Source organism: Sebastes umbrosus, chromosome 17 (assembly GCF_015220745.1).
Source record: "Sebastes umbrosus isolate fSebUmb1 chromosome 17, fSebUmb1.pri, whole genome shotgun sequence".
Lineage (NCBI taxonomy): Eukaryota > Metazoa > Chordata > Actinopteri > Perciformes > Sebastidae > Sebastes > Sebastes umbrosus.
This window is the reverse complement of record NC_051285.1, coordinates 22,139,774-22,160,799: the sequence shown is the minus strand read 5'-3', so window position 1 is coordinate 22,160,799 and position 21,026 is coordinate 22,139,774. Positions and strand designations below refer to the sequence as shown.

The following is a 21,026-nucleotide window of genomic DNA, read 5'->3' as shown; positions in this document are numbered from 1 at the left end:
ATCTTTTGGCACATCAGCATCACATTATCATCAGTATCGGGATCTTGAAAAGATTGTGCAAGAAACTACGTTTATTCCGAAGAAAGAATCACACAGACCTGGGAGAAATTGCCTCTTTTGTGGAGGAGGAAATTACCTTTTTCTCGTGAAATTATGACTTTATTCTCGTAATATTACTGCTTTTTTCCTGTAAAGTTATGATTAGTTATTCTCGTAATATCACAACTTTTTTTCTTGAAATAGTATTACTTTATTCTCATTAAATTACATATTTTTTCTCGTAATATTATGACTTTATCTCGAAATCTACAATTTTTTCCCCTCAATGTGGCCCTAATACTCCGGCGTAGTCGGTCGTAGTAGGTAACTAATAGTGATGTGTCGTCACAAACGAGCTGGCTCTAAGAGCCGGCTCTTTTAAGTGAACGATAAGAGCCGGCTCCTGTCCGAGAGCGTTTTCTTTTTTTTTCTTTACTTAATTCAAGGCAGAATGATAGGATGATCTTCTCCGCGCCACTGGCACTCCATGCACTAACTGTGACTGAATGTTGCGTTAATGACGTCCGTGCGACCAATCAGGTGATGACAGACAAGGATTATACCATCAAGCAGGGAGGGGCGGGGGTGCACGGCGCGCTGACGGTCTACAGGTACAGAGCAGGAGGGAGAGGAGGAGAGAAAGAGAAAGAGAGGAGTGCGGTGTGCGAATAGCAGACAAGATGAGTGACAGTAAGAAACGAAGCAGTATGTAAAATTACGGTATTCTGGAAATTATAAGGTTTAGTATAATTAAATTGAATAATTTAAGTGATATATCTGCACACATACTAATCATAGGTCAAAAAAGCGCTAAATTTGGCTGAATTGTAAAAGGCAGAAGTGGTAAAGCGAAGAGCCGTTTGGGAGCCGAAAGAGCCGGCTCTTCTTAGTGAGCTGAGCCAAATGATCTGGATCACTAAAAAGAGCCGTATTTCCCATCACTAGTAACTAACTTCACTGTGCTGTAAAAGGAGTCAGCAGTGAGAGGCGCTTCCGCTTCCGACGACCTTTATTTTGAAGTACACCGATCGGCTCCAGATTGCCTCTTAATAAGCATGGATGGTTAAAACATCCATGAGCCAAAGTCTTATAAGTTAACTATCATACTTCTTGCTCTTATTCCGCTTTATCTTATCAATATGTTTCATATACACCGCATAAACTCCCAGCATGCCTCCCTAGCTCTCAACCATGCTGGTAAACACGGTAAGGAAGGCTTTATTTAGTGCACTAGTAGCAGTTTGACGTGCTTGGTGAAGGATATGAGTGTATGAGGACAGCTGACACATTGCAACGCTGGCATTTCTCTCTTTTTCTTTCTTTAGTTGCTTGGTCAGCGCAAAATACTCTTTCCCTGAGCCTGACTGACTACGGGAACTGTTACAGTATATTGTGTACAAAGTTAAATGACACAGCTCCTCCACCACCTAAGCTGTAGTTTCAGATTTTCACCACCAGGTGTCACCATGTACACATTGTGGACCCACTCACATATACAAAACTGTGTGCCAGTGTTCAGAGGGAAAGATGGCATAAATGTATCACATAACGTCTAGTCTACATTACAAAACTGCATTTAAATACTTAATTGATTTCTGGATACAAACATTGTGTTAAAAAAGACATGTGTCTTTATGCAAAGTACAGTAAATAAGAACCCATCATTGTTAGCACTGTAGGTCTGTGATAAACATGAAGTGAAAAGAAATTGCTGCACAGTGTGGAAAGCCTGAATGTTGGTTGAAATGGTAGTTGGGTTACTATTAGATCTGTTAGTAGTTAGTATTATATCATAGAAATTGAATTAAAAATACCAATTTTTTTTTGTCAGGAGATGCATCATCATTTGCCAGTAAGTGCAAGGATGATAAAGACATTTTAGAATAATTAATTAAAAATATATTATATTTTCTATGTATTACTACACAGACTATATGGAGTAGGTCTATACAGTAAATAGAGGGGGGAAAATCTTATCAAATCAAGTTAATTTTATTTGTATAGCCCAATATTACAAATCACAAATTTGCCTCATGGGGCTTTACAGTGTGTAGAGGATACGACATCCTCTGTCCTTTACAGTACGACCCTCACTACCCCCCCAAAAACACTTTTCATCTTTCAAATCTTTATTAGGTTTTTTGTAGACATGGCAAAAGTCATCTTAATAAATGTAGAACATAACACATTGTCCTTACATGAAATAAAAACAGAAAGGGGCCACCCCTTCACATTGGTCTTGGTCACACGAAAGGAAAAAAAAAAAAAAAAGTAATAAATTAAACTAAGAAAAGTAAATAACTACAAAAATAAAATTAACAGAGCGAAAAAAAAGTATATGAAATCAGATAATGGACTTAGCAAAAAAAAATATATATATAAATATATATATATAAAAAAAAAACTTTTAATGGGTAAAAAATGGAAGAAACCTCAAGAGCAACGGAAGAGGGCTCCCTCTTCCACGATGGACAGATGTGAAGTAGATGTCGTGTTTCCACATTTTACTGTGTCTGCTTCTTTATGCATTTGCAAGTAGCAAAAGTACAACACTGCAACAACAATTCCTTTTCTTTGACCACAATTTTTGGGTCAATTAGTCATCCTTCTAGTCAGCAAAGCCATGTGTCACAAGGCGTGGTGGGGACAAGAAGTTGGAAGTAGACTAGCCGTCATCGCCACCTGAGGACTTGCACAACCAGGAAATACTAAAACAAAACCTTGAACACTTCTCTGGTAAATGGATAAGGCACACCGATTCATTACTGATGAGGCAGAGGTGCGTTTGCAAAAGAAATCAAATATTTTATTAGAATTAATCAAAGAAAAATCACTAAATAAAATGGGACCGGAGCTGTAGGGAAATAAATAATTAAACAGATTAAAAATGACAAACACTAATATGGGGTGATTAAAATTGTCCTAAAAAGGCCTAATATGAAATTTAAAATCTAATGTGACCTTAAAATAGTACAGCTGCCAGTCCACAACTAAACTAAGCTGAGGCCACTGAAGCAAAAGTATTTTAAAGGGGCAATTAGTCCCTGGCCTGATTAGTGGGTTGGTGGAGGAGGAATCATGTAAAGGGGCTGCGTTCAAGAACTGCAGACACTATTAAGGGAACCAAAAAAAAAAATCCACTTTACCACACATGCATGACTCTGATGAAGATGTCTGAAATTTCCACTGTGCTTTTCATTCGCATACGCAGCATATTTATGTCTACTGTGAAAGGGATTTACATTCCTTGCTATGCTATTGTCATTACAGACTTTGCACTTACTGGCAAATGATGATGTGTCTCCTGAGCAGTTGCCATGGAAAGTGAGTGGAGGAGGCTCAGAGCTTTAAGTGTGACACCGTACGCTTCATTTGAGCTGTTGTTAGACAAACACATGCATCTGTAGAGTGTTTTAGGGTCCCTATTATAAGATTTCACTTCATTGCAACATCCTGTTAATGCCAATGAGGTGTGTGTGTGCTATGAGCAGCGGTGGAAGAAGTACTCCCATTTTTTTACTGAGCAGAAATACCATAGACAGTTTTTCCTAGCTAAAATTTAGCCCAAATTTGCAGCGTTATTTAGCTTCCTTCCTGACATGGTAGCATGACGTGGTTGTGGTACCAATGGATTCCTTAAGTTTTCCCTAAAACTAAACCTACTAGAGCCTCTGAAAGACAGTAAAGTCTCAGTAAAGGGGTGTGAGAGAAGCACATGAGCTCTTTGAGACAACTCAGATGCTGTTAGAAACTGATGACACATGTTGGATGTTTCATACTCCATCTTAATGTCTCAGATTATCACCAGGAATTTCTAGTCAAATCTTTATCTCTGCGCATGCATGTGTTTCTATTTATCGCTGAGGTCACATGACATTTGGCCATAATTGAAAGACTGATCTTTTTTTAAACTGCGGGAGAGAGTAAATTCGAGAGGAGGACAATTACAGAGAGCAGATGTGTCTAAGATTGTTATGAAATTATCAGTTTTTTATCTGTCACCTTTTCAAATGCACACAACTGCACCATTTTTCATTCTTTTTTCCACCTCTCCAGCACCAGTGTCACATTGAAGAGTGTTTTTTATGAATCTGAGGTATTCATCTTGGACATAATAGTAGGGTAATTTGCAGAGGGAGTGTGTGGAGTAGGTTAATAACACAGTCATCTGTTGACTCAGGGGAGGCTTGATCGTGACCTGACTCCAGGATGCATGCAAAAACAACTTTTCTGCTCTCTTGTCAGGTCGTTTTAAGTTTGTTTTCCATTTTTTTTCCAGATTATTTTCCAGCCCCTCCTCTCCTCACCCATCGCTCTGCCCCCTCACACAACAGTCATCTACTCCCCCGCTGCTCTTCCCTTTGATTCTACAAAAGGAATGCACGTTTAACTCGAAGTCGTCTGGAGTTATTGCAGAAGAAACCTACACCCTCGGCTTGGATTCTTGTGTGAGTGTAAAAGGTCACTGTTCCTCCCACACATAATGGCAGCGTCTACACAGTTGTGCAGACTCAGACTGCTGTCCGCCCCCCAGCAGACTCTGCTGCACGTCACCGCATTCCTGCTTCTGCTGCGTCTTATCAGGACTCTGGGTTAACACAAACACAGCGCAGCAGGATTCTCCAATTCTCCAGCTCACTATGAAGCAGTTCAATGTAAAAAGAAACCCTGATAAAGTCATATGCCACATGCACCTGGAGACACAATGTCTATGCTCAAACTCTGCGCTTTTTATGACCTATCCATCTTGCTTTGCTCCAGACTTTGATCAAGGTGTTGCAGCTTTGTAAAAAAGTTGCTGATTTTTTATAGTGTTATTGAAACAGCATCCCCTCCACAGGCCTCAGTAATGTAGGCCAGAGGGTTTTTGCTCTTCAGTGATTTTTTAACAGTGAAAGAATACTCCCCCCCTCTGGAGTGTTATTCTTGCCTTGGTGGATTGCAGGGGCAAATAGAAACGCTCTCTGGCTTAGATGTTTTGGAGCCAAAGGAGCCCCTGGGGTTTAGGGAAATACGGGAAGAGAGGAAGGAGATTATTAGTTTTACGATACTTCTTTGTCCAGATCCTATTTAAGCTCCTTTTGGATCTTTTTTGTTCAAACTGGATGCTATCTATCTATCAAGAAAAGATTCAGTTTAGTAAATGAAAGATCTGGTACATGTTGTGGAATGTAAAGATTTATGGCTTTACTTGTTGGGTGCTGCAGCCCACAGGGCCTCAGGCCACCCACCTGTGCACTCTGCATAATGATCAGCCACACACACTCAGGATGGACGATTCAACGCCCATCCAAACCGAGCTTCTTTAACTTTCAAACATTTAAGGAACCAGAAACATCTGCTGTAAAAAAGTCACACTCTTACTCCTTTCTGAATGCCCACAACGTCTGACACACTCCCCTCTGCACCGTTTTCCTAGAAGCCCGTCTCTTCTATTGAAACCAGGGTTATTATGGTGAAACATCTGGCTCTAATTAGAGCCTTTGCCTCCTTCCCTCCCTCCCTCCCTGCTCACGTCACCATCACCCCCCCCCATCATGGCTCTTTGTCACCACTGTTGTCCATTCAGCATCTCTGTCCGTCTCCTCATCCGTTCTCGAACTTTCTCCCCCACAACCCCCCTCCGATTCCTCCCAACACATTCACTCTCTCCGCCCATCCCGAAGAGAGCTGCCTGTCTGTCTGTCTTTCACCTCTTGCCTCCAGTTATCATCTCCCCTTTTTCTGCAACAGTCTGCTTTGCTTTGTGTGTGCACGCTGCATCATGATGCATTTGGACCGCATCTGGGGTCTCTCCTTGTTCCTGTCCCTGAGTTTGGGATGGACGAAGGCTCAGCAGACCAACAACACCAGGTGAGGAGAATGTGTGATGGACTTTTTGAAGAGAAGCTTCTTTTAAGTGACTTTTGTGATATTTTTGGTGAGGCTGCTTTCTTAGTTTTCACAAAAAATCAACTTATTGAGTTCACAAGAGGCTGCAAAACTTAAGGACTAAAAAAATTCTTTCCTGCCTCCGTAAGCAAATTCTTTCCAGTCCAGTGTTTGATTAGGCTCAGAGTTGTCCTGTTGGTTTTTTGGCTCATGATGTGAGGCATGCTGAGTCTGCAGTGGCTGCAGCCGCCACCAGATGTTAATGCTCTTGGTTCTGCCTGTGGGGTCGAATCCGAACAACTTGGCAACTCTGGTCATCTTGGCTCTAATCAGCAAGCGTCTGACTTTGCTGGGGTTCTACTCCTCTGAGCTCGTAGTTTGTGGGAAACTGTTTTTCCATTGCATCTAAGTATATGTTTACTTCTTCAGAAATGGGGGAGGTGGCTGACATGTTTTTCTGACTTTCTTATTTCTTGTGAAATGTCATGAATAATTTAAAACAACATCATTTTCACGGCTGAGCCAAAAAACAACAACTTTAAATGCTTGTAAAATGCCCCAAAATGACAACTTCCTAACAGCAGGCCTTTCTTTTATTGACTCACAAGTATACAAATGGGCCTTATGTGTGTATCCCTGCTGGCGACAGTCTGAAATAGGAAAATTCCCCCTCGCTGTGAAATTCATTTTGACAGTCAGTGAGCTCTGTGAGCGTTTGGAAAGTAACATAATTTATTACATAAAGTAACACAATAATAAGTGTTGGAATAGTCTGTCAGCTGTAAAATGTGCTTGTCAGCTATATATCTGAAAAAATGAGCCACAGATCTTTTTCGTTCATGATTCTTAAAGCAATAGTTCCCTAACATTTCAAAACATGGCACCCATACAGAGGGATTATTTTTTCATTCCACCCACATTACTACAGTAAAATCATCAGTTATGAGCTGTGGCACAGCTTCATTTAACACTGTGGCCTATGGGGGATCCTGATGTTTATTGGTGGGTATTAAAGTATATGTAGCGTCATCTTTAATGTGGTGAAACATTATAAAATGTAAACAACAAAAGGAACCCTTTGCCCATCCATAATGGAACCACTTAAAGTGTTGGAATGGAGTAAATTATACCTTGAGAAGTCCTTTTTAGTGTTAGTAGTCAGACACCACCTCAGGTTTCCGGTGCATTTCAACATAAAGTTAAGACTGTGGTTGGTCATGGATTGATCTTTATTATGTTTGTATTGAAGTTTGACAACACTAGCTCATTGTTGATAACCTGAATATCAGGCAACAAAATATTGATATCATAATGGCATTTTTTTTCCAAGTAACACTTTTCCAATCATAATTCTTATGTCAAGTTTTACTTCATGCCACTTTTCATGACAGTGGTGTTGTCACCACACCCCCATATTCAGCCAAATTATTTAGCTCCTGTTATCTAGAGCAACAACAATGCTGAAGTATTTTCTCTCGTAAGAGAGACAATCCAAATGTTGCGGAGGTAACGCTGAATTAACCAGCCAATGTTAGCTGTAATAAACCAATCTCAAACCCGGCCTCGCTAGTTAGCCAGCTATTTAATGAACACCTATAAAACTTGAAATTATTTCACAAATATATTATTATTTCAAAATTATTCTTTAATGTATACACAAGTTATTCAATGGACTATTTTATTTTATAATCATTGATTTATTTATTTAATATATATACACTTTGGCACTCTGTGCCCTCCGTACATAACTTGACTTTTCAAATAAAATGAGGCCTCACGTCTATTTTTAGGCTGTAATATTTCATGTTTGAGATGGATGAGTAAACAAGGAATCTGTGTCAATAAATCATCTTCATCTAAACATTTTCTTGTACAGAGCTTAAGTGTTGACACAAATAACTTGATGGAGGGTGGACTGCTGTGAACTTAGGCAATCTAATTACAGTCTTTCATTAGGGAACTACAATGCAACAATAACTGTTGTTCATGTACATCCTGTCAAAGCTAAGAATTTGTGGTCTTATGGTTAGACAATGAAAATTCTTGTTTACTTACAGTACACTCAGCTTTTCCAGTAAGTTTTGCAATACCTCAGTGGCCTAGAGTAGTCAGAGTGACTACAGACTGCTAAAGGAAGTCAAAATACTTGTATCTGTGGGAGTTGAGTGTTTCTAGGCTTGTATATTAATACGATTCTGTTGTCTCCTAGACATACAATGTCATTAGTATTGATCATGATATTTTCTCCTTCATTACAGGCCTGTGTTCCACTGTGGAGGAGACCTGGTGTCAGACTCAGGCTTTGTTGGCAGCGAGGGGTTCCCAAGCTTCTACAAACCCAACAGTAAATGTACCTGGCGTATCACCGTGAGTCACTATACCCTGCAGCATGTCTAAACTCTGACTCTTTCCTCACTCATTGTGTCAGTGTGTGACTCATGTACGATCTCTCTGGTTTCCAGGTCCCAGAGGGAACCGTGGTCATGCTCACTTTCCGCATTTTTGACCTTGAGGCCGACTCACAATGCCGCTACGACTATCTGGATATTTACAACGGCAATACCAACTTGGTGCAAAAACTAGGTCGCTTTTGTGGAACTTTCCGGCCCGGCGCTCTTATTTCCACCACAAACACCATGATGCTAGAGATGGCGAGTGATGGAGAGACGCAAGGCAGAGGGTTTGTGGCCTACTTCAGTGGAGCCAAACCGTACGTAGATGGTATGTGGTCACAATATTTTTTTGTTTTTTTGTTTTATATCACACATACAAATTTGTCCAGCCAAACATGGACTTACCAACACACCACAAATTATGTGAACTATAGGCCCAGAATACAGCACTTACACTTTCAAGTGATAATACAAAAAAGTCCAGAAATTAAAAAAAATCAACTCATGTAATTATTCATAATAATTTGTAATTTTCCAGACCTAAAGTAATTGGAGTTTAAAGAAAAATCACTTTTACTCTTTGGACCGTATGACCACTTTCTATCTGGAAAAAGACTGCAGAGGATCTGCACAAAAATCCAACTTTAATATCAACTTATTAAGCATTTTTGACCAACATTAATAACACCATTATTATCAAATAGGAGAGATAAATACTAGCCAAAGAGATTCTTCACAAATATGGCAACCCCAAATTGGATCTTAGTAATGACTTATCTATAAATGATAAGTAGGTTAACCATAATGATAATAATGCAAAGGTTTACAAAAGTAGATTGAACCCATAGCTACCTAACAGCTTATCTTAGTTTACCTTGCGGATCAATTGGTTGTGTTAGACTTTGTCGTTGTCCATCATTTTGACGGACACGGTTGTAAGTATTCCATCATAATCTATTATTACCCATTATTTTAATTTTCATTTATTTTTTAATGACAATAACACATAGGCCTATTTAAAGGTGGAGTCTGTGATTCTAATCCAATACACTTTTTGTCAAATTCAGCAATCTCTTCACAGTCCGCTATCTTATCTGTCCATTCTGTGTGTGTGTGTGTGTGTGTGCGCGCTGCAAAAAAAATGTAGTTTTCATACACAGCCCTATCTTTTTTTGTCAATAAATTTAGAGTATTGGACTGAAGCCTGACTCACAGCGCCTCACACGGCGGCGACGCTCGCTCTGTGTCGCTGTATGTCACTGTGTGTGTTTGTTTGTGTTTTTTTAATAATTGATATACAGAACAAGCTTATATATTATGCATTTATAAGGGCATGGAGAGAAAAGATGAACAGAGACACGACACCGAGCGTGCGGTCTCTTTTCATGTCAACACACATGAAGCAGATGAATGATTTTTTTTCCCGTAGTCTTTGCCTCGGACAGACGACTTCTTCTCATAGCTGTTTTCGTTTTGTTCTGAAGGCTGAACCTGCACTCTATTGACACAATTGAGACTGGAATTACCCGACTCTCTGAACGTGGGATTTCCCAATCCTGCAAGCACTCGCTTCACTGGGAGGAAATCCCGCAACATGCTCTCCTTCTGCACCGCTGCATGGGCACCGCTCTGTGACCCGAATGGTCACAGACACGCTCCAAGGCCTCCTCCGGTTCGTCAAAATAACAGACGGCCTTCATATTTTTCTGGCCCCAAGTTCCATGCTACAGCCCTGAGCTTGCACAATGTAGTTCCTTCATGGATAGTTTTGATTCTGCCAACATTAACAGCTAGATTAAAGATACCAGCTCTTAATTGTGCAACTAAGATCTTTAACTTCAAGATAAGCATGACTGATGACCAACTCCTACTTTAAAAGTCAAATTGCTATCACCGCTGTTATCTTCCTTCATTATTCTCACGCAGTGTGTATGTCTTGTTTCAGACGAGCAGTTCTGTGGGGGGAAGATAACGAAGGCCCAGGGAGAGATCAAGACGCCCAACTGGCCTGACAAGAAATACCCTGCAGGAACCAGCTGCTCCTGGCTTATCACTGTGGAGGCTGATATGGTCGGTGGCACGCTCACTCCCAGCATGGAAACCTTTTACTATCCAAAGTCTCTAAACACCCAACATGGAAAACAACTGTTTTAAAGTGATCATTTAAAGTTTCTGTTTCTGTTTGGGTGCCAGGTTATCCAGGTGCTGTTTGAAAAGTTCGTCTTGGAAGCTGACAGCTATTGCCGGTTTGACTACGTGGCGTTCTTTAACGGCGGAGAGAAAGATGATTCGCGGCTGATTGGAAAATACTGTGGCGATCAGGCCCCACAGTAAGTAGCAGATATCTCTAAAGGCGTTTGTTGGACTTGTTGGAAGTTATTTTTAAATCTTAACTTTCTTCTACCTGTCTCCTGTCCAGGCCAATTATGACCAGCGGCAACGTACTACTGGTACAATTCGTGTCGGACCTCAGCGTGACATCTGATGGATTCCTCGCCCACTACACCGCCGTCCCACGAGGTACTCAGATACCAACATTCAACTCAGGAGCCGGTACGAGGTTCATCCCTCCAAAACCTGCAGTAAAACCGGCTGCACCCAAACGTCCTGTCGCCACCGTCCGGCCACCCGTCCCCACCTCTAAATATATGCCACCTGGGCCCACCGTGAAACCAAAACCAGTCAAACCCACCAGAGGCCGCGGACAGGGCACCACGGGCCCGGAAAGGAGAGTGCCCATCACAAGGCCGAATGGAAAGAGGCCTGGTGGGTGATGTTATGTGCACGCCATGCTTGTGTTTTCAATGTATATCTAATGTACATTTTGAATGCCTTCTTTCTGTTTTTAGTCCCTCAGAATCCTCTCTGTGCCAAAGCCTGTAAAAGACAGGGAACCATCAAGACCAGTTTCTGTGCCAGTGAATTTGGTGAGTTTTCCTCTACCGTTCACATGATGTAACAAGCAACCAATCGGATGTTGTGTTCTGACTGAGCCCTCCTTTTTTTGCAGTGTTAACCGGTAAAGTGACCTCGCTGGCTCCCGGGCCCAGAGGCACTCTTCTTGTCAGCGTCTCCGTCATTAAGGCCTACAAGGCAGGTCGACTAATAATCGCGCAAGCCGGAGAGATCATGTCGGTTAAGCTGGTGTCAACGTGCAAGAAGTGCCCGTTGCTCCGCAGAGGTATGTTGGATTTACACACACACACACAAACACACACACACACCAAAGATTATTACTAGGGCAGTCAACCGATCAAAATATGAATCATTAATCGCATGATTGTCCATAGTTAATCGCAATTAATTGCAAATCAATTGCACATTTTTGTTTGTCTGTTCAAAATGCACCTTAAAGGGAGATTTGTCAAGTATTTAGTACTCTTATCAACATGGGGGTGAACGAATATGCTTGCTTTATGCAAATGTATGTATATATCTATTACTGGAAATCAATTAACAACACAAAACAATGATAAATGTTGTCCAGAAACCCTCACAGGTACTGCATTTAGCATCAAAAAATATGCTCAAATCATAACACGGCAAGCCCAACAGGCAACAACAGCTGTCAGTGTGTCAGTGTGCTGACTTGACTATGACTTGCCCCAAAACTGTATGTGATTATCATAAAGTGGGCATGTCTGTAAAGGGGAGACTCGTGGGTACCCATAGAACCCATTTTCATTCACATATCTTGAGGTCAGAGGTCAAGGGACCCCTTTGAAAATGGCCATGCCAATTTTTCCTCATCAAAATTAATTGTAAGTTTGGAGTGTTATTTAACCTCCTTGGCGACATGCTAGTATGACATGATTGGTACCAATGGAGAGGTTAGTTTCATATTTCATTCACTCTAGCTTTAGCTCGCTACAACCTAAAAATCGCAAGTTGCGTTAAAGAAGTTAATGGCATTAAAACAAATTTACTAGTTATAATCGTGTTAATTTTGACAGCCCTAATTATTAGCATTTCCATTTACTCAAAACAATAATACTGATCAATCTTTTTGGTCCTTTTTTAACTTTCCGACAGGTTCCGACTACATTATCATGGGTCAAGTGGCTGAAGACGGACGTGGTACCCTGCAACACGGTGCATTCACAGCTCCATACAAAGCCCCACATCACAAACTATTAATGAACATCAGCAACCAACCCTGTTAACCTCACACGTCTGTAACATTCAGATGACATATCAGACACACAAATCCAGACATTGCAATGTGAAATATGGACCTATTAAAGCACAATATTACAGAAAAACATATCTTCAGTTTTATCCACTATTTTTAAAGGAATACAAATATTTTTATTCAACCACACCTGCCAAACCTAATGTTTGTAATTTATACATGAATAAAGGTTTTATATCTCTTTCAAATTGTTGTACAGCATACTTGTTTATACGTCTGCAGCTTTAGCCCTCTCTCCAACCGTTTCTCTTGTTCCACCTAGTGGTTTTAACGGGTAATAGCACTCAAGCCGAGCTATTGCTAATCCTATACCAACTTTTTTTCCACAGCAGGTCTTGTTTTAAAATCCTATGACATGAGTTGACCATTAGTCGTGTAGTCTACCATCAGATATCAAGTCTTACATGGAGGTTAATGATCCCAGAATGCTTGAGTTTTTTTAATCTAATTGAGTCAGAGGTCAAATGTGAACAGTGAAAAGTCTCAAATATATTTAAAAATTAAGGATACACTTAATTAAATAAACAGAAATGTCACAACTGTGTCATCAAATTGTAATGTGTATCCACATTTATATGCATTTATACAAAATATGTCTAATATCACCAGTACTACACTAAACACGTATCTGCTTAACAAACACAAAGGGCCACACTCCAGTACACATAACATTTAATGGCTGAACCTAAATAGAACTTGTTATCGAACGTCATTTCAGAAATACTTACAGAATATAATCATTATTAGACTTTCAAAATGGATTTGCTTAAAGTTAATTTAGAATCTAAATTTACCTCAGAGTCAATGTATTTTAATGGCAAACATATGCAATTCCTAGCAGTCACCAGTAGAGGTAGGTGAAGGCTGTTTTGAGACATTCTTTGGACATCAGTTATTTGTTAGTCTGACTTGAAATGTATTATTACTTTTGAACAAATTATTATTTGAGAAGAACACATTTTTAGAAAACTAAATTAATAACTAAACTTACATCAACTACATAGTAATTAATCTATGATGTGTAAACAATATCAGAATGAAACTGCCGATATATACAGTGTGCTCGCTGCTCATAAGTAGAACTCCAGTGTGAATAAAGAGATGATAGCCTATGAACCAGATGGCACATGTTCCTATCTGCCTGCGCCATGTAGACTGACAGTAGCTTGTATTAGAGAATAGGCATCATGTGTTTGGCAGCTAAAAAAACAAGGACATACTATGCTATGATTTTTTATGACATTTATGAGTCATAAATTTCATAAAAGTCATAGTATAGTATGTCATAAATTATGACATTTAATGACATTTTTATGAATTTCTATACTTTGACTTTTTTATGAAATTCTGTACTATGACTTTTTATTACTTTTTTATGACAATATTTTATGGCTTTTTATGACATACTATACTTTGACTTTTTTAATGTCTTTTATATGACATAGTATGACTTTCAGGACTTTTTATGACATAGTACTATGACTTATTTTGAAATTATTTTAAGACATACTATATCACTATTAATATATATTTTCCCCTGAACACGGAGTGCTTTAGTTTTTAGTTTTTTTCCACGGTTGTCTGTACCACTTGAGGACGATTTATCTAGCAAGATTTTCTGGATTCTCTTTCATGTACTTTTACCTGCCTTACTAAAGAGCACCTGTCGTGTGAGCCACCAAAAGCGCTTCCTTCCTGTGTTTTATACTATATTACTATTTTAAACGTGTTTTTTATGACATACTATACTATAACTCTTTATGGCATTTTTATGACATAGTACTATGACTTATTTTGACATTTTTATGGCATACTGTATACTTTTTAATGCATTTTTATGATGACATACTATACTATGACTTCTTTAATGACTTTTTAAATGTCATTTTTATGGCATACAATAATAATGAAAGTTTGCATGAGACACAAATCTTCAACCTGTTTACCCTATTCAGTGTACATCTTTAAACTTCACCTCCTTCACTAATAGATCACCGTCCATCCTGTTTCAGTTTGCAGGTGTCTTTGTAAAACACAAAGGTCGACAGGTCAAGTGACACTTTATTGTAAAAAGGTATAAAATACATTCAATACATTGAAATCACATACAAAAGTTACAAAATATTGACCTCCAAACAATGGCTATAAATGATGAAATATGATGGCTTTTTACAGTAGAAATAGAAATACAGTTGCAATTGGCTTAAAAAAATAAAAAGATACAAACAATCCAACAGGGATACATATTACAACCATATACAATCCTCTTCCTCCTCCTCCTCCTCTCCTCCTCCTCTCCTCTCCTCTCTTACACCCATACGCTCCCCTTCCCCTCCCTCTCTGAAGCTCCCTGCTGGCCACAGCAGCCTCCTGCGTCAGCCCTCCGGCGTGTGGCGGGCAGGTTCTTGTAGACGGCCCGGCTGTAGGGAATGAAACACATGCCCAGCTGGAGGTGTCTGGCCAGGCGACAGTAGGCGGCGAGTGCCAGGACCAGCAGAGGGGTGAGCAGCAGAAAGCCCACCACCAGCAGAGCCACGCAGCCGCCGTCATCCAGAATGTCTGAGCAATACAGAGATGTTCCATGGGGCTGCACCTGGAGGGCAAGAGGAGGAGGAGGAGGATGAGGAGGAGGAGGAGGAGGAGGAGGAGGAGATGGATGAGTAATGGCATGTATGCAAAAATTAGGGAGTATAGAAGGACACCCACCCACGCACAAAACTACATCTAGTTGGTTGGCACATGGGAGAAGTTTCCCTTCAGAGCTCTATTTTCTGCAAGAAAGAGTTTATTTGATCCCAAACCATGATCTTTTCTTAAACCTAACCAAGCAGGCTTGTTGCCTAAACCTAAGCAGATTTCTGGCTGAACTTCTCCCACGTGCGATTAATTAACTATCCTCAAAAAAGTCAGTATGCACTACATATTCTGTTTTTTTCAGAGCTCTCTTTTCTGCCAGAAACTGTTTATTTTAACCCAAACCATGATCTTTTCTTAAACCTAACCAAGCAGGTTTGTTGCCTAAACCTAAGCAGATATCTGGCTGAACTTCTCCCACGTGTGATTAATTAACTAAACTCAAAAAAGTCAGTATGCACTACATATTTTTTTGAGTGTGCTGTTGAGGTACATTACTGTCCCACAATGCATTGCACAAAGAGCACAAGAGCAGTTTAGTCAGGGCTGCGAAATAATTTAATTAAGCTCCAGGAAGAGCCAGTAAGGTCTTGGGAAAACAGTTTCAAATGTCTGGAAAAACATTTTTCTTCCTCTTTGTGCAGTTTGATTGAAAGTCACAGTTTGATTGACAAGTCTACATCATCATATCTTGTTAGTGCAAAAGATTTCTTGTATATTAACTTTAGAAACCATCCAGCATGACATATTTTATTATGACTGTATGTATTGGAATTTGGACACAGCACCAGTCTGCAGTAAAAAAAAAAAGAGATTGTTACCGTGGAGTGGCAGAGGAAGCCGAATATGATCATGACAAGGGCAGGGGTGAGGATGGTGCCAAAAATGACGCTGGCCAGCCCGCCGTTGACCAGCGCTATGATCAGATTCTGTGCAGTGACCAGCACGGAGCAGGCCCAGCAGTCCAGAGAGCCCCTTAACTCCAGGGGGGTGTCGGCTCCTTCGCTGCCGCCCGGAGAGTACGGAGGCGGCACCACGGGCCCTGACCCCGCTCTGGAGGGGGAGCCCAGCTCAGAGTGGGTCTGCTCGGACATCGCCTTCTCCAGCGTCCCGTTCCGTGACAGACTCATCTTTTCCTTGTGGTCTATGCTGCAGGTAAGAAAAAACAGTTTTAGCCAAGTAACTTCATAAATATATCCTGGATCACTTTGATTTAACCCTGCTGTTATACGACTGAAAGTCTGCACTGAATTTTTGTATTTCACAATATTGAGATGTGTATTTATCAGAGTGTGCCAAGTATTTTAAGCGTCTGCACTTTGTCGAAAAAGCATATCCATAAAATATTTTGTCTATTTTCTGTTGCACTAAAAATCTTCTCTTCTCCTGCACGCCCTGAATTCTTCAGTATACATCCACCAAAACCATGGAACGCTAAAGAATGTTAATCCATGAAGTAATGGGTTCCTTCAAATAATGTGGTGAAAGCTGTGGAAAGTCAACACAGATAACTGCACAGCTCTTAGTCAAAGGAAATGGGGCTCCGCTGACCCCACCTCCAAACTCCAGGATAACCACGACCCAGAACAATGAGCCAGGGACAGCTGGGAAACTGGAAAGTTTCCCACTAATCTGTGTGTCAGAACAATGTTATGACTTTACAGTTGAAAGAACAAATGCTACAACTTTTTGTTACACATTAATGGTAGATTGAGTTTACAAAATAAAAGTGAATTGGAAATAAATGCTTTCACTTTGTGATGAGAAAATGACAGGGGCAAGCTCCACCATTTCCCTCTGTTGTCGAGTGTGTTAGCAGCTACTGTTATAATGCCAAGAACCATGTGAACACATGCGTTTTACAAGCATTTTTACAAGTCATTTTTGTTGTGTCCGTCAGCATCATTTTAAGTAAATTGCAGTATGCCCCATCCATCATCATCAGCTCACTTGTTTGTGATGCTTCTTTTAAAGATAAAATCTAAGGATTTATGCACATTATGTGATTTTAGACACTCTCTTTTTCAGTTTTTGTAATTCTAGTCTTTTCTTTAGATTGTATAAATAGCAATAACAAACAGAAGATTATGTTTCCTGCTCTTTTGAAAGGCTTTTTTAGGGTCTCCAACTATCCTGAATTGAGTGAGTGAGTGTACGTCAGCAAAGTCTGCCTTCCATTCAATCACGGAGCAGCTCAAACACTTGCTTTTTTATGACGTCATCAACACAGCCTTCTTATTTTACAGACTGACCAACTTCAGGAATCAAAACTAACTTTCCAGAATAACAGGAATAACATTAGTGAAGAAACATAATTTAGGATGTTTCATTTCAGTGGTGTACTGCTTGAATTGGAGTAAAGTGAGCCCTCTTTTAGTCTCAAGATTAGCATTTTTCTGTTACTTCAACATGTAAAAAAAAGAAGTGATGAGTTTGTTGTACTCACTGTGCGGTAAACCTGATTCTGTGTCCTGCTGCAGGTCAATGGTGGCAGCAGATGATGGGACTCTGAAACGCCTGGTGAGCGGTGAGTGAGTGGTCGGAGACAAAGAGAATTTCAAGAATTTCCTCCTGATGTGTGTCTTCTCGGTTTGAAAAAATCCAGATCTTGAGAGTGGTATCCGCGTGAATTCTCTACTACTTAAACTAAATCTAAAATCCCTTTGTGTTCTGGACTATTTCCACAACAATATCATCAGATATTTGCTCGCTTTTATGAATCCAAATCGTCTCCCTCAGACCTTTCTGTAGAGCGGGTCAGAAAAGAGCTCTGTAGACTTGAGGCAAACTCTGCTTTCCCACTGGCTTCAGCGCTTCCTTCCCTGACATTCTGTTTCCTCACTCCGGCTCCAGTTTGAGATATGATTGAGTGGCTACGAGCGTGTGTGTGTGTGAGTGTGTATCCTGTGCTGCCTCTAATGTGAATGCACAGAGGCGCAGGCTGGGCTGTGTTAAAGGCAGCTGTTAGTGTCTGGGCAGGGGAGCAGTGGAGGGTTTCTGTGATAACCCCTGGAACCAGGGGGGAGGGAGGAAGAGTGTTTATTTGGAGAGATTAGAGGAGTCAGGGTATGCTGCCCGATCCACAACACTTTACACCCCCTTACTTTGAGCACTTTCTCTGCTCTACTGTCAAATACTGATAAGGTGGGTTACAAAATTCAAAACAAGTATTATGTTGGCGTTCATGCAAAATAAAAAGTCAAAGGTAAATCACATTTTGTGTCTTTAAGACTGACTGTTACATAAGCTGTAGGCCATGCTGCACTCCATCTTACTATACTGTACTGATAAGGATGTGAACAATGAGACAGCAACCACTCCGAAAGCACATAACTGTGAAATAAGAAGGTAAAAAGGGCAAGCAAGAGTTGCTTAAGATTGGTCTCAGAAGCAGGGATGACAGAGAGATTGGCCCTTGACCTTTTGATGAAAAACAGAGCTCCGCTCTCAGAAAACATAAGGAAATGAGGATTGGGGGTGGGGGTGATGGGTGCTGACTAATTTGGTGGGGAAAAGAGGCTATCATGGGACTGATAAGAAAGCAGAGAGACTCAGTTCAAAGGGTGAAATTAGTATTTTGATATGAAGTCTCATTTTTTCATCCCGCTTTGTTTATTTACTATTTCTTCACAGGGGTAGATAGATACTCCCCGGAGAGAATAATGGCATTTTAACAGTTAGTACTGGGAAAATGATCAAAGGGTCCGCCGCATTAGTGCAGTGGGTAAAAAATGCAGTGTGGTTTTGTCATTAACAATGCCACAGAGTGTGTTGTTTATATGCGTATGTCAATGTCTGAGGGGGTTGGTAGAGGAAGAGCGGCCTTCCTGTCCTTGGAACCGGGATATCCGCTGCTGTGTCCACGTTCTAAGATGAGATGTCCCCGCATCTGCAGTTTTGGCAACCTTTTGTCCTCTAACCCTGGAGATTGAGATGGAAAAATGGCAAAAATAGCAACCAGAAAGACAAAAGCTCTAGTTTACACGTGTAAAAGGAAGCACGTCAGTCTGATTACATGTACTGCCCTGAATATTGTTGCTTTTTGCTGTTTTAATGTTAAATCTGTTATGTTATTTTAGTTTACAACCTGGTTTGTATTATTGACAGTATATAAACTGTAGGTACAGCTGGATCATATCATGTTGGCCACACTATTATCTAAAACAGTCAGAGATTTCATTAGTTTGATATTATTATTATTCACATTATTTTGATAACAATGTTTCTTAACTAAATGGAGCAGCTGCAGCCTGCAGCTTTGCCATGATGGTATCAGGGAATTATTGGAGGGAAAATAAAGGAGTATTGCTCTCTCCTCCCTCAACATGAACTCTGGAGGTAGCCTTAAGTAAACTTGTCCAGTGGATCCACCCTGTGGCCATTAGCTGCAGACTGTGACTAAAGGGCAGCTGCAACATTAACTTTAACTTTATTTCAATCATCACATACATACATGAAATTTGACATTTTACCAATCCTAAGCATTTAGGAACAGTGTTAAATGCAGCGGGTTCAGCGTCTCGCTCAAGGACACTTCGACATGTGGACAGGAGGGGCTGGAACTGACAAACTTGAGGTTAAAGGATGACCTGCTCTACCCCGTGAGCCACAGCTGCCCCTCAACATGTGAATGTTGTTGAACAATGATACCACAAAAGAGCAAGGGTGTCATTAAAAATTATATTATAGTATATCATAAAAAAGTCAAAGTATAGTATGTTGAAAAGTCGTAAAAAAAATCATAGTATGTTGAAAAAAGTAAAAAAAAAAAAAGTTGAGCTTGAAAGCATCCCCCTCAATGAGGTGAACAAAAGGACATGCCCATTGAATATGTAAAGTTCAACAAAACAGACTAATACAGGAAGTTGATGTTATTATGTTTTACTTTTATTTTGGAGAACTCCTCGAAGCACTTTCTCACTGAGGTCTTCCGGGGGCGTGTTTTCATGGAGTGCACACCTGACAATCCAGCCACCAGACTGCAGCTGACATTAATCAGACCTACCTTGTTAGGCTAGCCAGGGAAGAGAGAGGGGAGTGGGTCGAGGGGTTCTTCAGTTTATTATTTCTTTAAATTAATCTGTATTATGTAATTGTTTGTTGTTTGTATATGTAAATATTAAGGTTAAGTTGTAAATGTATTAATTTAATTTATTGTGGGAGTGTTCGTGCCCTTCATTGCAGGTATAGGTATATACCAGATGGGAAAGCATTGTAGTTTGTCAGAGGGAGGGGATCAGGTTGAGTGTTACCTCAGCCACTGGCATCTGCTACCTGTCGGTGAGATTTGGGGGATTTTTCTAATTTCTCTATGATCACAGGTAAAAATCGGAGCTCTGGAAAAGTCCCTGTTTGTCTGTTGCTGCTGATTTCTCGACCATGCTTTGCACCTCAATCCTGCTGACTTTGATCCTACATGTAAGGGTTCACTACCTCAAAACCTTACACTAGTATGTTGAAAAATGTCACACCATAGTATGTCTAAATATCATGATATAGTATGTCGAAAAAAGGTCATAAAAGTTTTTAAAAAGTCATTGAATAGTATGTTACAAATAGTCATAGCACAGTATGTCAAAATAGTCAAGACATCATATATCAAAACTCATGTTATATTGTGTCAAACAGAAGTAAAAAATTAAGTATATAATATATAAACACGATGTCGAAAAAAGTCACAAAAAGTCATACAGTAGTAGTTTTTTCTAAAAAATAAAAAAAGTCATAGTATGTCGAAAAAATTAAAAAAGTCATAGTATATGACGGAAAAGAGTGGAGTCATAGAGTATGTCGGAAAAATAAAAAAAAGTCATAGTATAGTTGTCGAAAAAAAGTTATAGTATGTCGAAAAAAAGCATGTCGAAAGATTTCATGAAAAAAATTCATAGCATGTATAC

At 40.0% G+C, this 21,026-nt stretch overlaps 2 protein-coding genes across 4 annotated transcripts; one reads left to right on the top strand and one right to left on the bottom strand.

The window, feature by feature from the left end:
* The first annotated feature begins 1,048 nt into the window (after positions 1-1,048).
* Positions 1,049-12,683, top strand: pcolcea (procollagen C-endopeptidase enhancer a). Of its 2 annotated transcripts, XM_037747667.1 has the most exons (11): positions 1,049-1,245; positions 4,319-4,487; positions 5,773-5,892; positions 8,169-8,277; positions 8,373-8,631; positions 10,249-10,373; positions 10,497-10,633; positions 10,723-11,069; positions 11,153-11,230; positions 11,314-11,484; positions 12,336-12,466. In XM_037747667.1, exons 3-11 carry the CDS (start codon positions 5,804-5,806, stop codon positions 12,464-12,466), a joined length of 1,446 nt encoding a protein of 481 aa, XP_037603595.1. In that variant the 5' UTR covers positions 1,049-1,245; positions 4,319-4,487; positions 5,773-5,803. The 2 variants fall into 2 exon arrangements, with proteins under 2 accessions (XP_037603595.1, XP_037603594.1); XM_037747666.1 differs by lacking the exons at positions 1,049-1,245; positions 4,319-4,487 and having other exon boundaries at positions 5,590-5,892; positions 12,336-12,683.
* Positions 12,684-14,538: 1,855 nt separating this feature from the next.
* Positions 14,539-18,121, bottom strand: tmem88a (transmembrane protein 88 a). 2 transcript variants are annotated; one of them, XM_037747604.1, is made up of 3 exons: positions 17,576-18,121; positions 15,951-16,278; positions 14,539-15,088 (listed from the first exon to the last, which is right to left on the bottom strand). In XM_037747604.1, the coding sequence occupies exons 2-3, from the start codon at positions 16,257-16,259 to the stop codon at positions 14,804-14,806; spliced, it is 594 nt and encodes a 197-aa protein (XP_037603532.1). In that variant the 5' UTR covers positions 16,260-16,278; positions 17,576-18,121; the 3' UTR covers positions 14,539-14,803. The 2 variants fall into 2 exon arrangements, with proteins under 2 accessions (XP_037603532.1, XP_037603533.1); XM_037747605.1 differs by lacking the exon at positions 17,576-18,121 and adding an exon at positions 16,448-17,227.
* Between the last annotated feature and the right edge of the window lie 2,905 nt (positions 18,122-21,026).